This window comes from Oreochromis aureus, linkage group 7, assembly GCF_013358895.1.
Source record: "Oreochromis aureus strain Israel breed Guangdong linkage group 7, ZZ_aureus, whole genome shotgun sequence".
Classification (NCBI taxonomy): domain Eukaryota; kingdom Metazoa; phylum Chordata; class Actinopteri; order Cichliformes; family Cichlidae; genus Oreochromis; species Oreochromis aureus.
Genome location: NC_052948.1, coordinates 41,154,124 through 41,170,787, shown reverse-complemented (window position 1 = coordinate 41,170,787; position 16,664 = coordinate 41,154,124). Strand labels below are relative to the sequence as shown.

The following is a 16,664-nucleotide window of genomic DNA, read 5'->3' as shown; positions in this document are numbered from 1 at the left end:
CCTGATTTTTTATTCTTAATAAAATGCTTTAAATCTAAACGCGTGCCTCAGATTTCTTTTCCTGCAAGGCAGTGCACATGACATTGAGCTTTTCATGTAAAAATCGGTTTATTCCAAACAGTGTTAAATAATTCTTATCTCCATTCCCTACTGGGACAACTGTAATTAGTGTCTATTCCGCCATGAGTCACGTGTATATGTTCATTTTCGCCCCCGAACCAACAGCGTAATTACCCTGCATCGTGAGGTGCCAAGCTCCTTTCTAATGTGCCAACTTTATTTATTATGATTACTATTATCTTTATTTCCAACGATGTGGGACAGAAAGCGCAGTCGTCTCGTGATCTGAGCTTTAGAAAACTGATGGGACTATACTTGCTGACGTGACGCCCGCAAACCCTCTAATTTGCCAATTCAGCCAGGAGTGCGCGTCCCATTCCACCTCCCTCCACCTCCACCCCCTCAGTTTCTGCACCAACACTCTCCGGTCCACAACTACAGGCTACAGAGCGGCAACAGGATCCGCTTCACCACCGCCTCTCTCCCGCGCTCGCTCTCATCTGTGCACGCGTCTCCGCCGTGCGGAAAGTTGCAGGACTATTTGTGAGATAATACAAGTCCTGTACGACACTTAGCCCTCCGCGTGAACTACAAAGGCGATCTGGACCGTTGTAAATCCACCACTATGTGAAATACAACAAGAAGAAAACAGAATGTCTTACAAAGTGTTTGGAATTTTTTTTCGAGGATTGTTTTTTTTGCTGACCTCGTTGATTTAGGGGAAAAAAAATTATATATATACAAATTGCAGCCTGATAAGGAAAAGCCGCTCTAATTTCAAACCACATGCCAACATTGGATGAGACCGCGGCGCCCGGATCTTGTGCAATAAGAGAAATGGTAAGAAGCCAAAGAGAAACACCGCATCACTTTCACACACTTGTTCTTATTTCCTTTGAATGACGTTTGCGTTGCTTTATTCGTTGCCTCCCACTCGACAGTTGTTGAAAAAAACATGTTTATTTTCTAGAAAGATAGTGAGACTCTAAGCTGTTAAAATTATGGCACAAATTCAGCAGAGGTCTGCCAAATATTGAGCATCCTTTGGGTGCTGGGTGTGATTTGTGACAGACGGTTTGTTTTCACACGTCCCAAAGCACCTGTTTTGTCCTGTGGGTGAAAAAAAAACCTTACGCTGAAAGAAAAAAGAAGTTGATTAATATAAATTCTCCATTTTGGGAGTGAAAACGAAAAATGCGGACTTTACTTCCCTGCTGTTTGCCCTCTGTCGAATCAAACATGCTCTGTGTTTCACTGGGGTGACGCTCTGTGTTCATGTCTGTGGTGGCAGGTGGTTTCGGACGGAATACAACAGTTTTGCTTTAAATGGAGAACTGCTCAGAGGGGATAAATTGTGTGCAAAGTTGTGCTGCTTTCTGCTGAGGGAGCTATCCATCCGGCTTCCACCGAATTACCACGAGTCCGAGGAGAGACATGGGGCCGCTCCGGTGGATGGGACTCACCGCTCTTCTCCTGTGCACAGGTACGACCCCCATGACAAACCACAGTGAGCACTTGTGTTCATACATCTGAACAAGATTCATGGGAATGAAAGTTAATGGTCATGAAATAAGAGACACTATAAATACATCAACCTTTGCTGAGTGATTTCATTCACCTAATGAAATGCAAATGATGTCCTTTCAGCCAACAGGACATATATAATTTATGAGACATATAATTAGCTGTAAGCTGTTGTGGCAGAATACAAAATGACGTGTAATATTAACATGAATGAACAATGACAGTTGCCTAGAGAGTGTGTGGGTTTGGTTGTTGGAGCAGGATGCAGTGTGTGAGCGTGGCACTGCAGAGCACCAGGAATAACAACAGGCTGCAGACACAACCCAGCAAAGCAGAAGGGATGCATCTTTTCATTAAGTTTGAGCTGATCTGCTCTTGGAAAAAATAATAGATGAGGGTGAATGTGTACTTGTGAGCGTGTGCCATTGTGTTTAGGATGCCTGAGTGTATGCATTTTACTGTGAGATGAAGCTTTCTGTGACTTTAAAAATTGCACAGGCTTGTGGAGAAATTCGATTTAAAATGCCAATCCAGGGAAAATCAGTTTAATCCAGAGTGTTTAAATGCTATTTGAAGCTCTATGTTGAACATCCTCTCTTACTTTGGTATAGGTAGAAATCATCTGTAGCCTCAAACACAAAACACTTACTCTGCTCTGAGTATTTACATGTAAATTTATGTGCAGAGTTTTGAACGCAGACAGCTTAAAGTTGGATTCATTAAAACACAAATTTAAAAATAATACACTATTAATTTAACCTCATTATCCAAAGCATTTATTTGCATAAATGACTATATGCAGGTAAATTAGGTTACGTTTACCTTTTAATAGTATGTAATGCTTAAAGAGTCACTTTAAGTTGTTGGACATAGCTAGGTTTTAGTAAAAGTTAAAGTAGGCTACAGTATTGGAGACAAAGTAGGCAAGGGTGAGATGGTCTGGACATGTGCAGAGGAGGGATAGTGGACATATTAGTGAAGAAGGCAGGTGGAAGAGAGGAAGACCACAGAGAGGAATGCACTGAAGGAGGACAAAGGGTTGATGTGACAGGGGAGGATGCAAGGGATGGAGTGAGATGGAGGAAGATAATCTACTGTGGCGACCCCTGAAGGCAGCAGCTGAAAGTAGACAGTAGGTTAAAACATGTTACTGAGTCTTCCTGGTTTTTTGTCACCTTCAGAACGAGTCAAATCTTTCTGTTTCCAGTTTTAATCCAAGGCAAATCACATCTTTCCTGGAATACAAAAGACATGAGCAGAAGCATTTATATTCTTTTAGGAGAAGAAATATAACTTAGAAGTGCAAATAGTGATAAATATTCATAATGTTACCTAAACTCTTGCTGTAAATATCTCTCAGATCTACTGTATCAAAGCTGCTTTTTTGCTGAACCTACCAGAGCTGTGCGTTTTGTGATGCTGGTTAAACAGTGAATTTGCTTTAACAAATCTCTGTGATCACGTAACGGCTTTCCTCATTTGCTCTAATGGACTCCTTTCTAGTGATGATGCCACACCTGTGAATACCTGAGTAGCAAAAAAAAAGTTTTTTGTTTTACTGAAAATTGTTTTGGGGAAAAAAAACATTTCTTGAGGGAAGTGATTCTCCTCACAAGCTGAAAGCCACTACAAAATATGAAGGTATCCAAAGATTGATCCATTTCTCATCAGTTTGGTCAGCCTCTTCAGGTGAAAGTGGAAAGGAAGAAGAAAAAACAGATCCTGTCCTGTCAGTCAGCCTCCTGCTGTTCACAGTCTCTGAGGATATTATGTCTCCAGCCACCTGATTGCTTTCACCCAGAGGTTGTCTCTGTGAGACGAGCACACTGACAGGCACATACTGTAGAGCATACCTACACACACGCACATACTGTCAGAGTAGCCATCAGGACATTTGGAAATATCTACAGCCTGGCATGCAGTAGGATGTGGTGCTGGCACTTTTTGCAGATTGGAGCTCTTTGTCAAACAGAAAAAAGTATCGGGGTGAAAAATTACCTTTACAGGGATGTTTTCTTCCCCTTCAATTTGTCATATGGCACTCTACCATTTAAATTGCCTTATTTGCACAATGTACAGTTTTTATTATCACTTACTCATCATAGCACTAAAAAGATACCTAAGTGCCTGGCATAAAGGGCACTATACTAAACGTGGGAGGATTCTCACTTGAAGTTTGCCTGCTCTTTGTATGTGTGTGGGCCTGGCCAGAGTCGACGGGGAAATTGGACAGTTGAAAAGTTACAAAACCAAAACTCATTCAGCATTAATTTAATAATAGCTCACTTGTGCTCTCACTTAAACACACACACACACACACACACACACACACACACACACACACACACACATACTTGCCTTTTATATCTTAGCGAGGACATCTATTTGACATAATGCTTTCCCTAGCTGCTTACCCTAACCCTAACCATCAGAAATGAATGCCTAACCCTAACCCTCCACATTTTGAGCCTCAAAAATGCCTTCGAACTTGTGAGGCCTGGAACTTGGGCCACATAAGGGGCTGTTGGTTCCCTCAAGTATTGTAACAGTCGAGATTTTGGTCCTCACAAAGATGTATAAACATGAGCACACACACAATATTGTCTTGAAACAATAACAGTAGAGTTGATTTACTCATATAACAGTACATAATGCCAGTGTAAACACAGTTTATTCACGTCTATTCCAGTCTATCATCAAACAATAATGTTAAAATTATATGATTCTGTAAAGATCATCATCTTTGAAAATGTCACATGCTTTCTTTCAGCATTATTTGTCCATGGCAACAAACAGAACAGTCAAAACACAACAGTCAACTTAGTCATAAGGATTAGAAATGTTTGGTTAAGGTAGGGACAGATAGCGCTTCCAGCTAATAAAAATAGAAGTGTTTCTTGCATCTCTGAGATGATACAGGGAAGCTTAGTCTGAATTGTTCAGAATTTAAAAAAATGACATAGAAATAGTTCACAAATTTAAGTGCAACAGTTCTCAATGTAAATAGAGCCTGTGGGGGGCTCTATAGTAGATAATGTTATTAAAATATTTGAGAAAAAATGTAGAAATCTCTGTGCACAAGGGACAAGGCTAAAAACCAATATTGAGTGGCCGTGATCTCTGGGCTCCGAAATCACTGAGTTGTCTCAAGATGTCTTTTAGTTTGTTGCTATGGGAATGCAAGTTAAATTATTACCGTACAAGAAAAAAATATGCAAAAAAAATCTTGGAATACCGCTAATGTTTCCTGACCTTTTTTATTTTTATGAGATTAATTAAGATGCACTTTCTGATTTCTTTCTGGAAATCGTGCACGACACGTTCTTTGAGCTGAAGAGGAGAACAATCATTGGCTTGTTCAACAATAATATGACGCTACGGGGGTGTATTAGTGGGTAACTTAGGGTCCATTAATGCTGAATGATATATAGATGTTTGTCCTTTTCAGGGGCGGTTTTGAAGACTTTATCAAGGGGACGAGTGCTAAATACCATAAATATAATCCACTGAAAACATTTAATCCATTGTGGAATGAAAAATTTGACAAAGAAAGCTAAAATTTTATAACGAGTAACAACAGGAAGCATTGGGTTCATTGGTTCTGCGGTTTTCAAGCAGAGCTGTGTTGGGACAAGTGCATCAGATTTAAAATGTATGTATCATATATTTTTCAAATAAAACACACACAAAAATGTTTTCAACACTTGATGTCTTTACCTGCTTTTATTTATATTTTACTCAGTATCCCAACTATTTGGAAAAAGTTGTTGTACATAAATATTACACTCACTCTTCTCTTTGTTAGGTACAGTTTGCCCTTTCTTTCAAAACCACCTTAATTCTTTATGGCATAGATTCAACAAGGTTGCTGAAAACATCCTTCAGACATTTTGGCACATATTGATGTGATAGCATCACACAGTTGCTGCAGATTTGTTTGCTTAACATCCATGATGACAATCTCCTGTTCCACCAAATCCCAATGGTGCTCTTTTGAGATCTGATTGTGCCCAGAAAATATCCCCCACACCACCACCGACCTGAAGCACTGATAAAAAGCACGATGGATAACTGCTTTCATGCTGTTTACACCAAACTACTACTCTCTGAATATTGCAGGAGAAATCGATGCTCATTAGACCAGGCAACATTTTTCCATCTTATATTGTTGAATTTGGTAAGTCCATAGCCTGAATTTCCTGTTATTAGCTGACAGAAGTGGCACCTGGTGTGGTTTTCTGTTGCTGTAGCCCATCTGCTTCAAGTTTTGCCGTGTTGTGCACTGAGAGATACTCTTCCGCAAACGTTGGTTGTAATGACTGGTTATTTAAGATACCGTATCCTTCCTATTGGCTTGAAGCAGACAGCGAAACAAGCAGAGAAGACTTCTCTGACCTCTGGCATCAATGAGGCATCTTTGCCTCAAAAACTGGAGCTTTTTCTTTTTGGATGATCTTCTGTAAATCCTGGAGATGGTTGTGTGGGGAAAATCCCAGGAAATAATCAGTTTCTGAAATATTCAGACCGGGCCATCTGGTGGCAATAACCATGCCACACCTTCTTCCACATTCTGATGCTCAGTTTGAACTTAAGCAGGTCCTCAAGGCAATGTTTACATGGCTGAAGTTGCTTTGAGTTGCAGCCATGTGATTGGCTAATTAGAAATTGGGGTTAACGAGATCCACTTTGATAAACAGGTGTTCCTAACAAAGTTCTGGTGACTTCATGTTCCTTTTTTTGCCTTCTAGTTTGGCAACAGGCCGGAACCCCTATAAAAGCTTAAAAATGGTTCTTGGGCAAACATAACCTCTGTACTCCTATAAAAGGTTATAAAAAGCGGAAGGTTTATGTTTGAAAGGTGATCCTCAGTATGTAAAGTTCAAAAGCCCCATTAAGAAACTCTGCATGTGCCCCCAGAGGCAAGAGATTATCTCCACATACTGTAGCTCAGTGAGTTTCGATGCTGTTGTCACAATATATTCCATCAGGAATTTTAGTCAGTTCAGCTTCATTGACAGTTGTTGTGATAGCATAATTAGAGTTTGGTGAAGTTCAAGCATCAGTTGCTGTTGCCTGCTACGTCAAATTTCACGGATGCGTTTTCGTTACCCTGATAAATTTTTATCTTCACGTCAGAGGTGATGCTTTTACAGCGCTCATGCCGACTTGCTCAGTCAATGTCTGTAGATTCTTTTTTCCTGTAACTTTTTCACGATTTTGAAATCGCAAATTAAAGCTCGTACTGACATCAGCTGATTTAAGCAAACAGTGTCTTCGCCACTTTTAGATGCCAAAGTGTATTTGACAGGGATTAAAGTCATTCTATGGGGTGTTTTTAGAAACAGGCCAAAAGCTGAGTTAAAACTGATTATCTCATGCCACTGTGAAAGAAAGTGAGAGCGGAAGAGCCCAAAGTGACCCTGCACACACATTAAGGCTGTGAAATCTAAACTGGCAACTACCTCCAGGATAGTAAAGTCTCATGGGATATTACTTGTTGGCTCTTAACATCTCCTGGATTAATTCTGGGAGGGAGTTGGCAGGGATGTGTGGTTCTGGGCAGTGATTTTACTTAAAGAAACAGCAGAGGCCTGTGGAATTAGCTGACTTTGTCGAAAAGTCTTATATAAAATAACCTCTCGTCTTTTCTTCTCCGTTTTCCCCTGTTTTCCCTCTAATGGGTTCTAAGTGCTATAATGGCGATAACCATAAAACAAAAACGTAGGTACTTTTTACTGAAGGGTTTGACCAGGAAGGAAAATATTGAGCGAGTCTTATTGAGGATCTTTCCTGGGGCAAAGTCAACATTTACCACACTGAAAAAAGACATACTGCATTGTTTCTAAAGCTATAAGTCAAAGGAGAAACACAGTTATTAATAATTTGATAAATCCATTGTAAAAAAAACCAAAAAAAGTACAGTGAATGAAATGTTGCATTGTAAGTTGATGGATGAAGCTTGGGTTATCCTGCGTGGCACTGTAGTTACACGAGGCTCCAGAGAGGAGCAGCAGGAAATGTTACACCAGGGAGCCATATGTCATTTTGTATGGATCATAACACAGAGACAAAAGTCATAAAATGAAAAGAGATGTAGAGTTATGTTGAGAACAAATTGTAAGACAAACCATCCAAATTTGTATGCTTCAAAAAGCTTCTGTGCACCATCGTCTCGAATAAAGCAAATTGAATTTTATACGAATCCTTCAGAGAGCAGCAGAAAGGAATGCTACAGGAGGGAGCCATAAGTCATGATATAAGTTTTATATGGATTACAGCACAGGGACGCTAGTCACAAGATGAGAAGTATTGTAAAGGCTTGTTGCATATTTTTATCATGAAAAGATGGACTTTTGTTTTGTGTTTTTTTTTTTTTTTTTTTTTAGCTCTAAACAGAACCGGTGCAGTAAAAAGGAAAAACACAATCAGTTTCTGACCACTCTTTGCTAAGGTATGCTTATGCACAATCTTTTTAAGGTACTTAGCAGGTAGGCTGTTCCCGACATCGTAGAGGACTTGTCACAGTTCGTCTGTGGATTTAGGCTGTCGCTCAGTTGCTTCCATGTCCTCATGTAAACCCAGACAGACTCAGTGATGTTGAGATCAGGGCTCTGTGGGGGCCACACCATCTGTTCCAGGACTTCTTGTTCTTCCTGCCGCTGAAAAATATTTTTTTATGACTTAGGCTGTATAATTGGGGTTGTTTTTCTGGTGTTGCAGAATGGGTGGGACCAAGTAAACATGTAAATGTGCGCCAGTCCTACTCTAATGGGAAAGTAGTAAATTATGATATAAGTGATTAACCATACTATAACACTTAAGCTGCATTGCTTTTGCTTTGCTTTCATCGACGTACATTTTGGGTCACGATGTTCAGATAAATGCAAGTCCTAAACTTCCTTTAGCTTTGTTTTAACCTCTGCCAGTTCTCAGGGAAACTTTTGAGTTTTTAAACTTAGTTTTTTTGTGTTTTTTTCCCTTTGTGTTTTCAGCCTGTCACATTGCACCATGGCACAATATACAAATATTTTTTCGAGGAAAATTATTCAAAAATATCACAAATGACAAGTCTGAATTCAGTTTGTGCTCTGTTTACTTTACCTTCGCTCACTGACTGGTTAGTTTTGGGTGCCAAAACTTCTTGGTTAGGTTTAGGAAAAGATGCACATTGAACAGTCACTCTTAAAGTACAGATATCCAGGAATACCTTGTGTATGTCCCTGCAGCAACTATGACAGATTGGCAGTATCTGATGCTCTAGAATAGGCTGACATTTTGTAAGAAACACAACTGAATATTCACTTGCAGTGATTTTTCCAGAATAGAAGGTCCTACGAGGGTTCACAGGGACATCCAAAGTGCAGGACTGAACAATCATCAGAGTCAAAACTTCAAATTCTGAAGTCTTGTGGTTTGGTTTAGGCAGCGAGCCAGGTCCTGGATTTGAATCCACCTGCTGGCCGGTGTCTTTCTGTGTGAGATTTTAAAGTTCTTCCTCTGCCTGTGTGGGCTCTCTTTAGGTCTCTGGATTCCTCCCACGGTCCAAAGAAATGCTTGTTAGGTCAACTGGTGATTCTAAATTGGCCGTAGGTGTGAATGTGTCTCCGTGATAGCCCTCTGACTGGCTGGTGACTTGTTTAGGGTGTACCCCACCTTTTGCCCTAAGACAGCTGAGAAAGGCTCCAGCCTAGAAGAAAATAGATGGTTCCTTTGCTTATGATAGTTTAAAAAATGTATTATGGTATCATAATAAAGTATGTACTGTTCTATCCAAAACCATAGTTACATTTTTCAATGTTAGAGCAAATCTCCCAAATCTAAAAAAGTGCATGTGGAAACATAATCATAAAAAAACACATCTACTCTTTAACTGTTAAAAGATTGTGTGGATCAAACAATGTTTCTATCCATTACAGGCAAATTATTGTTTACCATGTTCCCCAACATTTCCACACATTATTTTTATAGCTTATTTAGGCTGTTTTGATGGCCATCTCCTGACAGTTAAAACCATAGACACTTTAATGTTCTGTTTATCGAAATTCTTGTTTTTCCTTGTTTTCCTTACATCTTACATGCTAATTCACTTATTTCTATCAAAGTATATGCCTACTGTAGCCTAAATCCCTTGGCTTTTTTGAACTTTTCCTCCTCCTCCTCCTCCTCATAACACTCCTCTATAGAACTATCCTCACTTACTGGCTCCATCGCAGTGCTGCCTGAAAATGATTTCCTCCTTTTCATCACTGGAGTCTGTGTCTGAAGAGCATGTGGGGATTACTCTCATCCTTTCTTTTGTCGTATAATGTGCTAACAGTGATGGCCTGCAGGAAAATATATGGCGCTGTCATCGTTTGCACAGAGTACCTGGGCATGGTGTTAACATGTCTTTGACTTTTTATTGCTGAATAACACGTGCTGACCAAGAAGAAGAAGAAGAACGTGTTCAAACCAGAGTTTCATGAATTTAATTGCATTGCTTTAACCTTTATGGCTGGACTCAAACACAGGAGCTTATTGCTGTGAGGCGGCAGTGCTAAACACCGCCATACCTCCCCAGTTTACGTGTCCTGGTTTGTGCACTCTAGGTGACAGAATTTGACTCACCTGAGCTCTAATATTCTCTCATAGAAACTTACTAAAACTTGTCCCCAAACGTATTAAAAACAAAACTTCAGGGTTTAATGCAATGCTTGTATTTTTTCTTAGTTTTGAATTGAAGATATGTGTTACATAGACTGTAAGGTAAATATTAATCAGAACATAGATTAAATTACAACCTGTGAAAAAACCATTTTGACAGTTTTGACACCATCTATTAGGCAATGAATGACTTTTCATTTAGGGAGTTTTAGTAACTTTATGTTTAGGTTGTTCTTGTCCAACAGATTTACAGTTTTTGTCCATGTGGCACATGCTGTTTTGACACATATAGTAACTATAGCTGCTGCTTAAGAAAAGAAAGTTATAACACCATCAGGCTAAGGATGCTGTAATTGAAATTGATATTGACTTTTTTTTTCTTTACTTAGCTAAAGGCATTAGCTAATATCATTAGCTGTGCATGTTAAGTGATTGACAAGAATTGGCTTTGCTGTTGCATGGTGACTTTACAGTACAGTGACTTTCCATCACATTTCTCTGTGCTGAGAATTAAATCTACAGGAATATTGGTGACTCTTGTTTTTCCAGACTTGTGTCCACTGTAATTGCTCATTTAGTTGTACTTTCTTATTAGAACTTGTACAGTAATGACAGAGAATTGTGTTGTTCTCTTGACCTGGTGCTCAGTCTTGCCTGACTCTATCCTGCAACAACAGCAGAAATAGCAGAAAAGGTGTTTTCTTAAATAATATATTTTTGGAATTAGAAATAGGATTTGACAAAACAGATTTTTAAGGTTACATTGTAGGTGCTTTATAAGTTTTATAAATCATTTAGCTTAATTATTTGCAGATGGTAAATGGTAAACTATATTTTAGAATCTACTAATTAGAACTAACACATTACTTAATATTACATATAAATAATTTCATTATTGTAGAAGATCATTATGGAACTGTTAAAAAATGAATTTTGGATAATGTGTTGTTTTCGTTACGCCACAATAAAGAAGGAATGAAAAACCGAGGGCCCGCTGTTAAACAGATTGAACGGGTCATTGCCTACATTTTAAATTTGACCTCACAGTTGGCTAGAACAAAATAAAAAAAGAAATTTTAATGAATTAATTATTGTAATAGTAAAACAGTCAAAGTTTACCATCTTGCCCACGTCTGCCTCCACTTCTGCAGCCGCTCTCTCATCCACCGTGCACACTGCTCTGCCAGATGTTTAATTTATGCCACTGCGGTTGTGTCTGTTTGCAGAGGCATTTGCCTATTTCTCTCATGTAGTCCTCCAAAATCCCACCTATATGGTGCTCAGTGTGAATGATGCTGTGCGTTGGCCGAATGCTGATTTGTTTACAAGTGGGCTGGAATAGGGAGGGGAGCGACAGCAGAGTTCATCACAAACACAAAAAATGATCAAAGATCAGAAAATGTAATATGAAAAGTACAGACGATAGCTGCAGTGGACACTGCCTATTGTTTTCAACAATTAATTTCAGTTAAGGTCTTTGCATGTTATGAATTTTGCTCTTCTTTCCATGCTTGCTGATGGAACAATAAGCCCACACACTGATCGTCCCATATATTTTTGACACTTCACCTGCAGTCTCACCACTGCTGAACCCCATCAGTCTGATGCCCTTATCAGCTTTGTTCCTCAGGCTCTAAACTCTTCCAATTTGGCTGCCCTGCTCTAGGTTTCACTCTTACACTCGCACATGAGTTTTAGATCATCAAATAAGTTTAAACATTAAAGATGAAGATAACACAAACAAATACAAGATGCAGTTTCTAGATGATGATTTCATTCATTAAGGAAAAAAGCTATTTAAACCCACCTGGCCCTGTCTGAAAAGGTAATTACCCCCTAACCCTAATATTTGGTTGTGCTACCCTTGGCAATAAGAAATGCAATCAAGCTTTTGCAGTAATTGGCAATGAGTCTTTCACATCGCTGTGGAGGAATTTGCACAATTGTTGTAATTCAGCCACATTGGGGATGGGGGGAGGGGGGTGTTTGAGTATGAGCAGCGTGTTTAAGCTCATGCTAAAGCATCTCAATTTGATTTAAATCTGGACTTTGATTAAGTCACTGCAAAGCCTCCATTCTGTTTTTTTGTTTGTTTGTTTTTGTCTTGGATCATTGTTCTGCTGCATAAGCCAAGTGCACTTGAGCTTCAGGACACAAACTGGTGACATTCTCCTTCAGGATTTTCTAGTGGAGAGCAGAATTCATGGTTCCATCACCGTGGCAAGTTGTCCAGGTCCTTAAATAACAAAGCAATCCCAGGCCATCACACTACTGCCACCATGTTTGACTGCTGGTGTGATGTTCTTTGTATGAAATGCTGTGTTAGTTTTTCACCAGATGTAATAATGCAACAAGCGTGGCAGTAATCAGGCCTGGGTGTGGCACTTTCATTCAACTGAGCTTTCCAAAATTTGTGGTTAATCACAGTTAAATCATGATTTAATTACTTGTTGATATAGGGCCAGGTATTTTCACCCAAATACATGAAATCTTAATTTAAAACCTGTGTTACTCGGGTTATCTTTGTGTGATATGAAATCTTGGTAATCTGAAATCTGTGTGACAAATATGCAAAAGAAAAAGAAATCAGGAGGAAAAGTAGCTCTGACGTATGTCATAGCATATATCAAAATGTAAACAACAAGCATTGCTAGGCAACCAGGCATGCTGCAAATGTTGAGCGCAGCATTTTACATTGATGTGTATTGGATGGAATTGGCCATATATTTTATCCCATGCACCCCAAGAATAAAACAATTTAAGGAAAAGTCGAAGGGGTTTTAATTTTAACAAAGTCACATGATTAAAAAAAAAAAGTCTCTTTTGGCAGTTCTAAAAATTGAAGCCCCAGAAAACATGTCATAAAGGGATTTTACTCCTCTGTGATTAACTCCACTCATGCAGCATTGTCGTCTCCTTTTCCAGAATTCCACAGAAAGTTCAGAGAAGAAAAAAATGGATGTGAAAAAATTTCTCTCTTTTCCCACAGGTTTCTCTTTACTAATAGGATGAAACACAGCAAGGATGAAAGGGAGAATAATCGATATATGACAGTGTAATGATGAAATGCTTCCCCGTTTCCCCTCTTCACTCTTAGTGTTTGGAGGATTGGGATTACACCATGCCTAACCAAAGCATGAAGATCTGTGCTGATTCACCTCGACACACATAATCACACACAGACGCGTGTGCACAGAATCATTAAAGATTTTGTGGCACATTGTAGCTGTGCACTGTAAACACACACACACACACACACAGGCACACACAGCCTCATCTCCTTGGGCAAACAACTTCACAGCCATCCAACTAGGAAAAGATCACACTCTGCGGGAGGTCTAGAGACAATTAGCATAACTAACAGAACACTCGGCACACACGCAGCAAATCAGAAGGAAATGAGAATGAACCTACCCACTCGGAGCATTGAAAGAATTTTAACAGCATTTTTGGCACCTCCTGCAAGACAGATTGACAGCGAGAGATCACATATTTATCTCACTTCACCAGCTTTGGTCCCATAAGACAATGGAGGTACAGTACGTGCTTTCCTCTCTTGCAAGTCTGTCGCTTGGGTTTCATCCCCCCACTGAGATGTCCTCACACTGCATCACTTGCCAGAAGAGTAGTGCAATAAGTTGTCAGAGAAAGCCAATAAGCATTTTTTCTTTTCTTGTAGTCTTGAAGATGGTTATGTCATTTTTGCCAGTTTTTGTGTGTGTGAATGCGGCAAGTATGGAGGTAGAGGAAGAGGGGGTATTACCTGCCTAGGTCAGAAAAGGAAGCAATTCCCCGTGTTATTTTTCTTCTTCTTCTACTTCTATTAGTGCGGAAACAGTGCGGACGGGCGGCAACGTCAAAACATTTTTCCTCTTAAGTCCCAATGCAGTTCATCTTTCGAAGTCTCCTTTCTTCTTGTCTGTCTGCTGCCTGTTTTTATGCTCATTATTGGCTGCTTCACCTGAGTGTCAGTCTGCGGTGAAGAGCTGATCCTCATTATTTAATTTACCACCCAGTTCATTAAATGTTAAGAGACAGAAAAATAACCACTGGAAAAGTTCAGCCTCAGCACAAAAAATGCAAAATACAAAAGAAAGAAAGAAAGAAAGAGGAAGTGGAGGTAAGTTTTAATTTCCAACTTGATAGACACTACAGAATTGAAACCTAAGGGCAAACTATTCCACACCTTTAGGAATGTGGTTCCCAAACCGGGACTCAATTCCCTTACCAATTTTCAGCAACACTGCCTCAAGAGAGGTAAACATTACTGAGAGCCCCAGCCAATAAAAAAAAATGTATTAGCAATAGGACTTCCATCTTCCCAAACCTATATCTGTATAAGTGCTAATAGTTTGATCCAGTGAGCGAAGGGGAGCTCAGAACACTTCAACCATAGTGATGAATAGATTTAAATAGTCTGGCACTTTTCAGACTTAATAATTGGGTACTATTTGCTTTAGATTATCAGAAATGTGCACTAGTGCGTGTAACTTCTGATAGCCAGTGCCAACTCAAGCACAGATACGGTACATTTTATATGTTAATGTGGTAACTATGCACAGTTAGTTGTGTCAAGACGGTTCTTCGGTATTACTTTGTACGGGAACAGAGTATAAGGTCAGAAACAGTTTTATATAGTACCAAGGTTTGGATTTCAGTAGCTGCATCTATGTGTATCTGTGTTTCACTTGGCTGGCTGATACATTGGCCAGGAGAATGAGACACAGATATTGATCGATTTGTGGGCTTCGGGCCAGACTTGGGCTCAGAATTGTGAGCAGCCTTAAAAACTGTTATTGGTCAATTTCTTGTTAACATTAAATGTGCTGATGGCCAATTGGTAGGCCCTATTAGGTCAGAAAATTGCAGTCTGTGCAACAGTGGAGCAGATGCCATCATGAAATGAGAAAAATCTGTTTTTGAGCGGAACGGTGTGTGTGTGTGTGTGTGTGTGTGTGTGTGTGTGTGTGTGTGTGTAATAGCAACGCTGACATAGACATGTCTGCTTCCCAATTTCGGTGTAGCCTTCCAAAGAATGAATCTGATTTGCAATAATCAGAAATGTTGATAAGCACATATGGCACTTATTTATTTTATCCCCCCATGTATTCTCTTCCTCTCGTCCTCCTCATCCATCCTGTGCTCAAGCCTCCTTTCCCTGCTTACTAGATCTCCCCACCACCTCCACCTTCACATCTTACTCCTAGTCCTCTTATCTCCTGTGGCCTTTTCCCGCTTCATTGATGTTTTCTCTTTTCCTCACATGAAATAACATACGCAAATTAAAGTGAAAGATTAAACAGCAAGATTTGTGATTTTCCTCAATGCACTGGAATATTTAAGACTGTTAGGACTGCAACTGTAACATTTCAAGGAAAACATAATTAAAAGACCCCCCAAAAACAGGGGTAAAGACATTAAATGAAGTTCAACATTTTGGTAAATAACTCTAATTTTTACTCTGTTTACTGTGTGTCTATTGTATATAAGAAGCTCCAGCAAGCAGCTTGTTAAGGTAGGATCAGGACTGGAAACAGGAAAAATTGCACATCTTGAAGCCAGTTACTAGTGAGCCCCTTGCTGCCTTATTTGAAACAAATAACCCACTTTGGTGTTGCATGGGTTATATGTGCAGCCTTCATCACTGTGAGGTTGTTAAACCACCAGGACCCAGCAGGAATACAAGTTTAGTGTGCTAAAGGTTGCCTATTTCAGACAAAGACAGGCTAACCTCCTACCCCAACCTGGGCTCACGGCAGTTCCTGATATAGTAACAAGCTTTAATCTGTTTATTTGTGTTGCTAGACAGGAATTTTCTAACATTTTTTTGGTCCGCAACACAAATTTTCCAGCATTATTTTATTTTTTTGAACTCCAACTTTCATCAGTTCCTTTCATATGTACCGATCAAAAGGAAGAGAAAAAAAAGTAATCATGTAAGTCAGCATGGCTATCACACCAGAGACCCATGTTTGAGTCAGACACATTATTTTTGTTTAATATGTTATTATTTACAAATATGTTACTTGGTTAGGTGTATAATTGTACGAGGTTAGGCATTCAAACTGAAAAAAAAAATATGGTTTGGGTTCAAATTCAGCAGTTGGCTTTAAAAAACCCCTGAGCCACGGGTTGGGAAGCGCACCTGTAACCGGAAGGTCGCCGGTTCAATCCCCGGCCTTTCTGTCCTGGTCGTTGTGTCCTTGGGCAAGACACTTTACCCTACTGCCTGCTGGTGTTGGCCAGAGGGGCCGATGGCGCGATATAGCAGCCTCGCCTCTGTCAGTGTGCCCCAGGGCAGCTGTGGCTACAACCGTAGCTTGCCTCCACCAGTGTATGAATGTGAGCGTGAATGAATAATGGCATTGTAAAGCGCTTTGGGTGCCTTGAAAAACGCTATATAAATCCAATCCATTAAAATGTAGTTTTTCTGGTTG

General features: G+C 39.7%; 1 protein-coding gene across 2 annotated transcripts in view; it reads left to right on the top strand.

The window, feature by feature from the left end:
* The first annotated feature begins 498 nt into the window (after positions 1 to 498).
* The window catches only part of si:dkey-112m2.1 (transmembrane protein 132C), a 169,723-nt gene continuing 153,557 nt past the window's right edge, over positions 499 to 16,664 (top strand). For both annotated transcript variants that reach the window (XM_039614229.1, XM_039614228.1), the window contains exons 1-2: positions 499 to 900; positions 1,352 to 1,543. In XM_039614229.1, the coding sequence (XP_039470163.1) occupies positions 1,495 to 1,543 (49 nt within the window). In that variant the 5' untranslated portion in view covers positions 499 to 900; positions 1,352 to 1,494. The remainder of the gene's footprint in view (positions 901 to 1,351; positions 1,544 to 16,664) is intronic.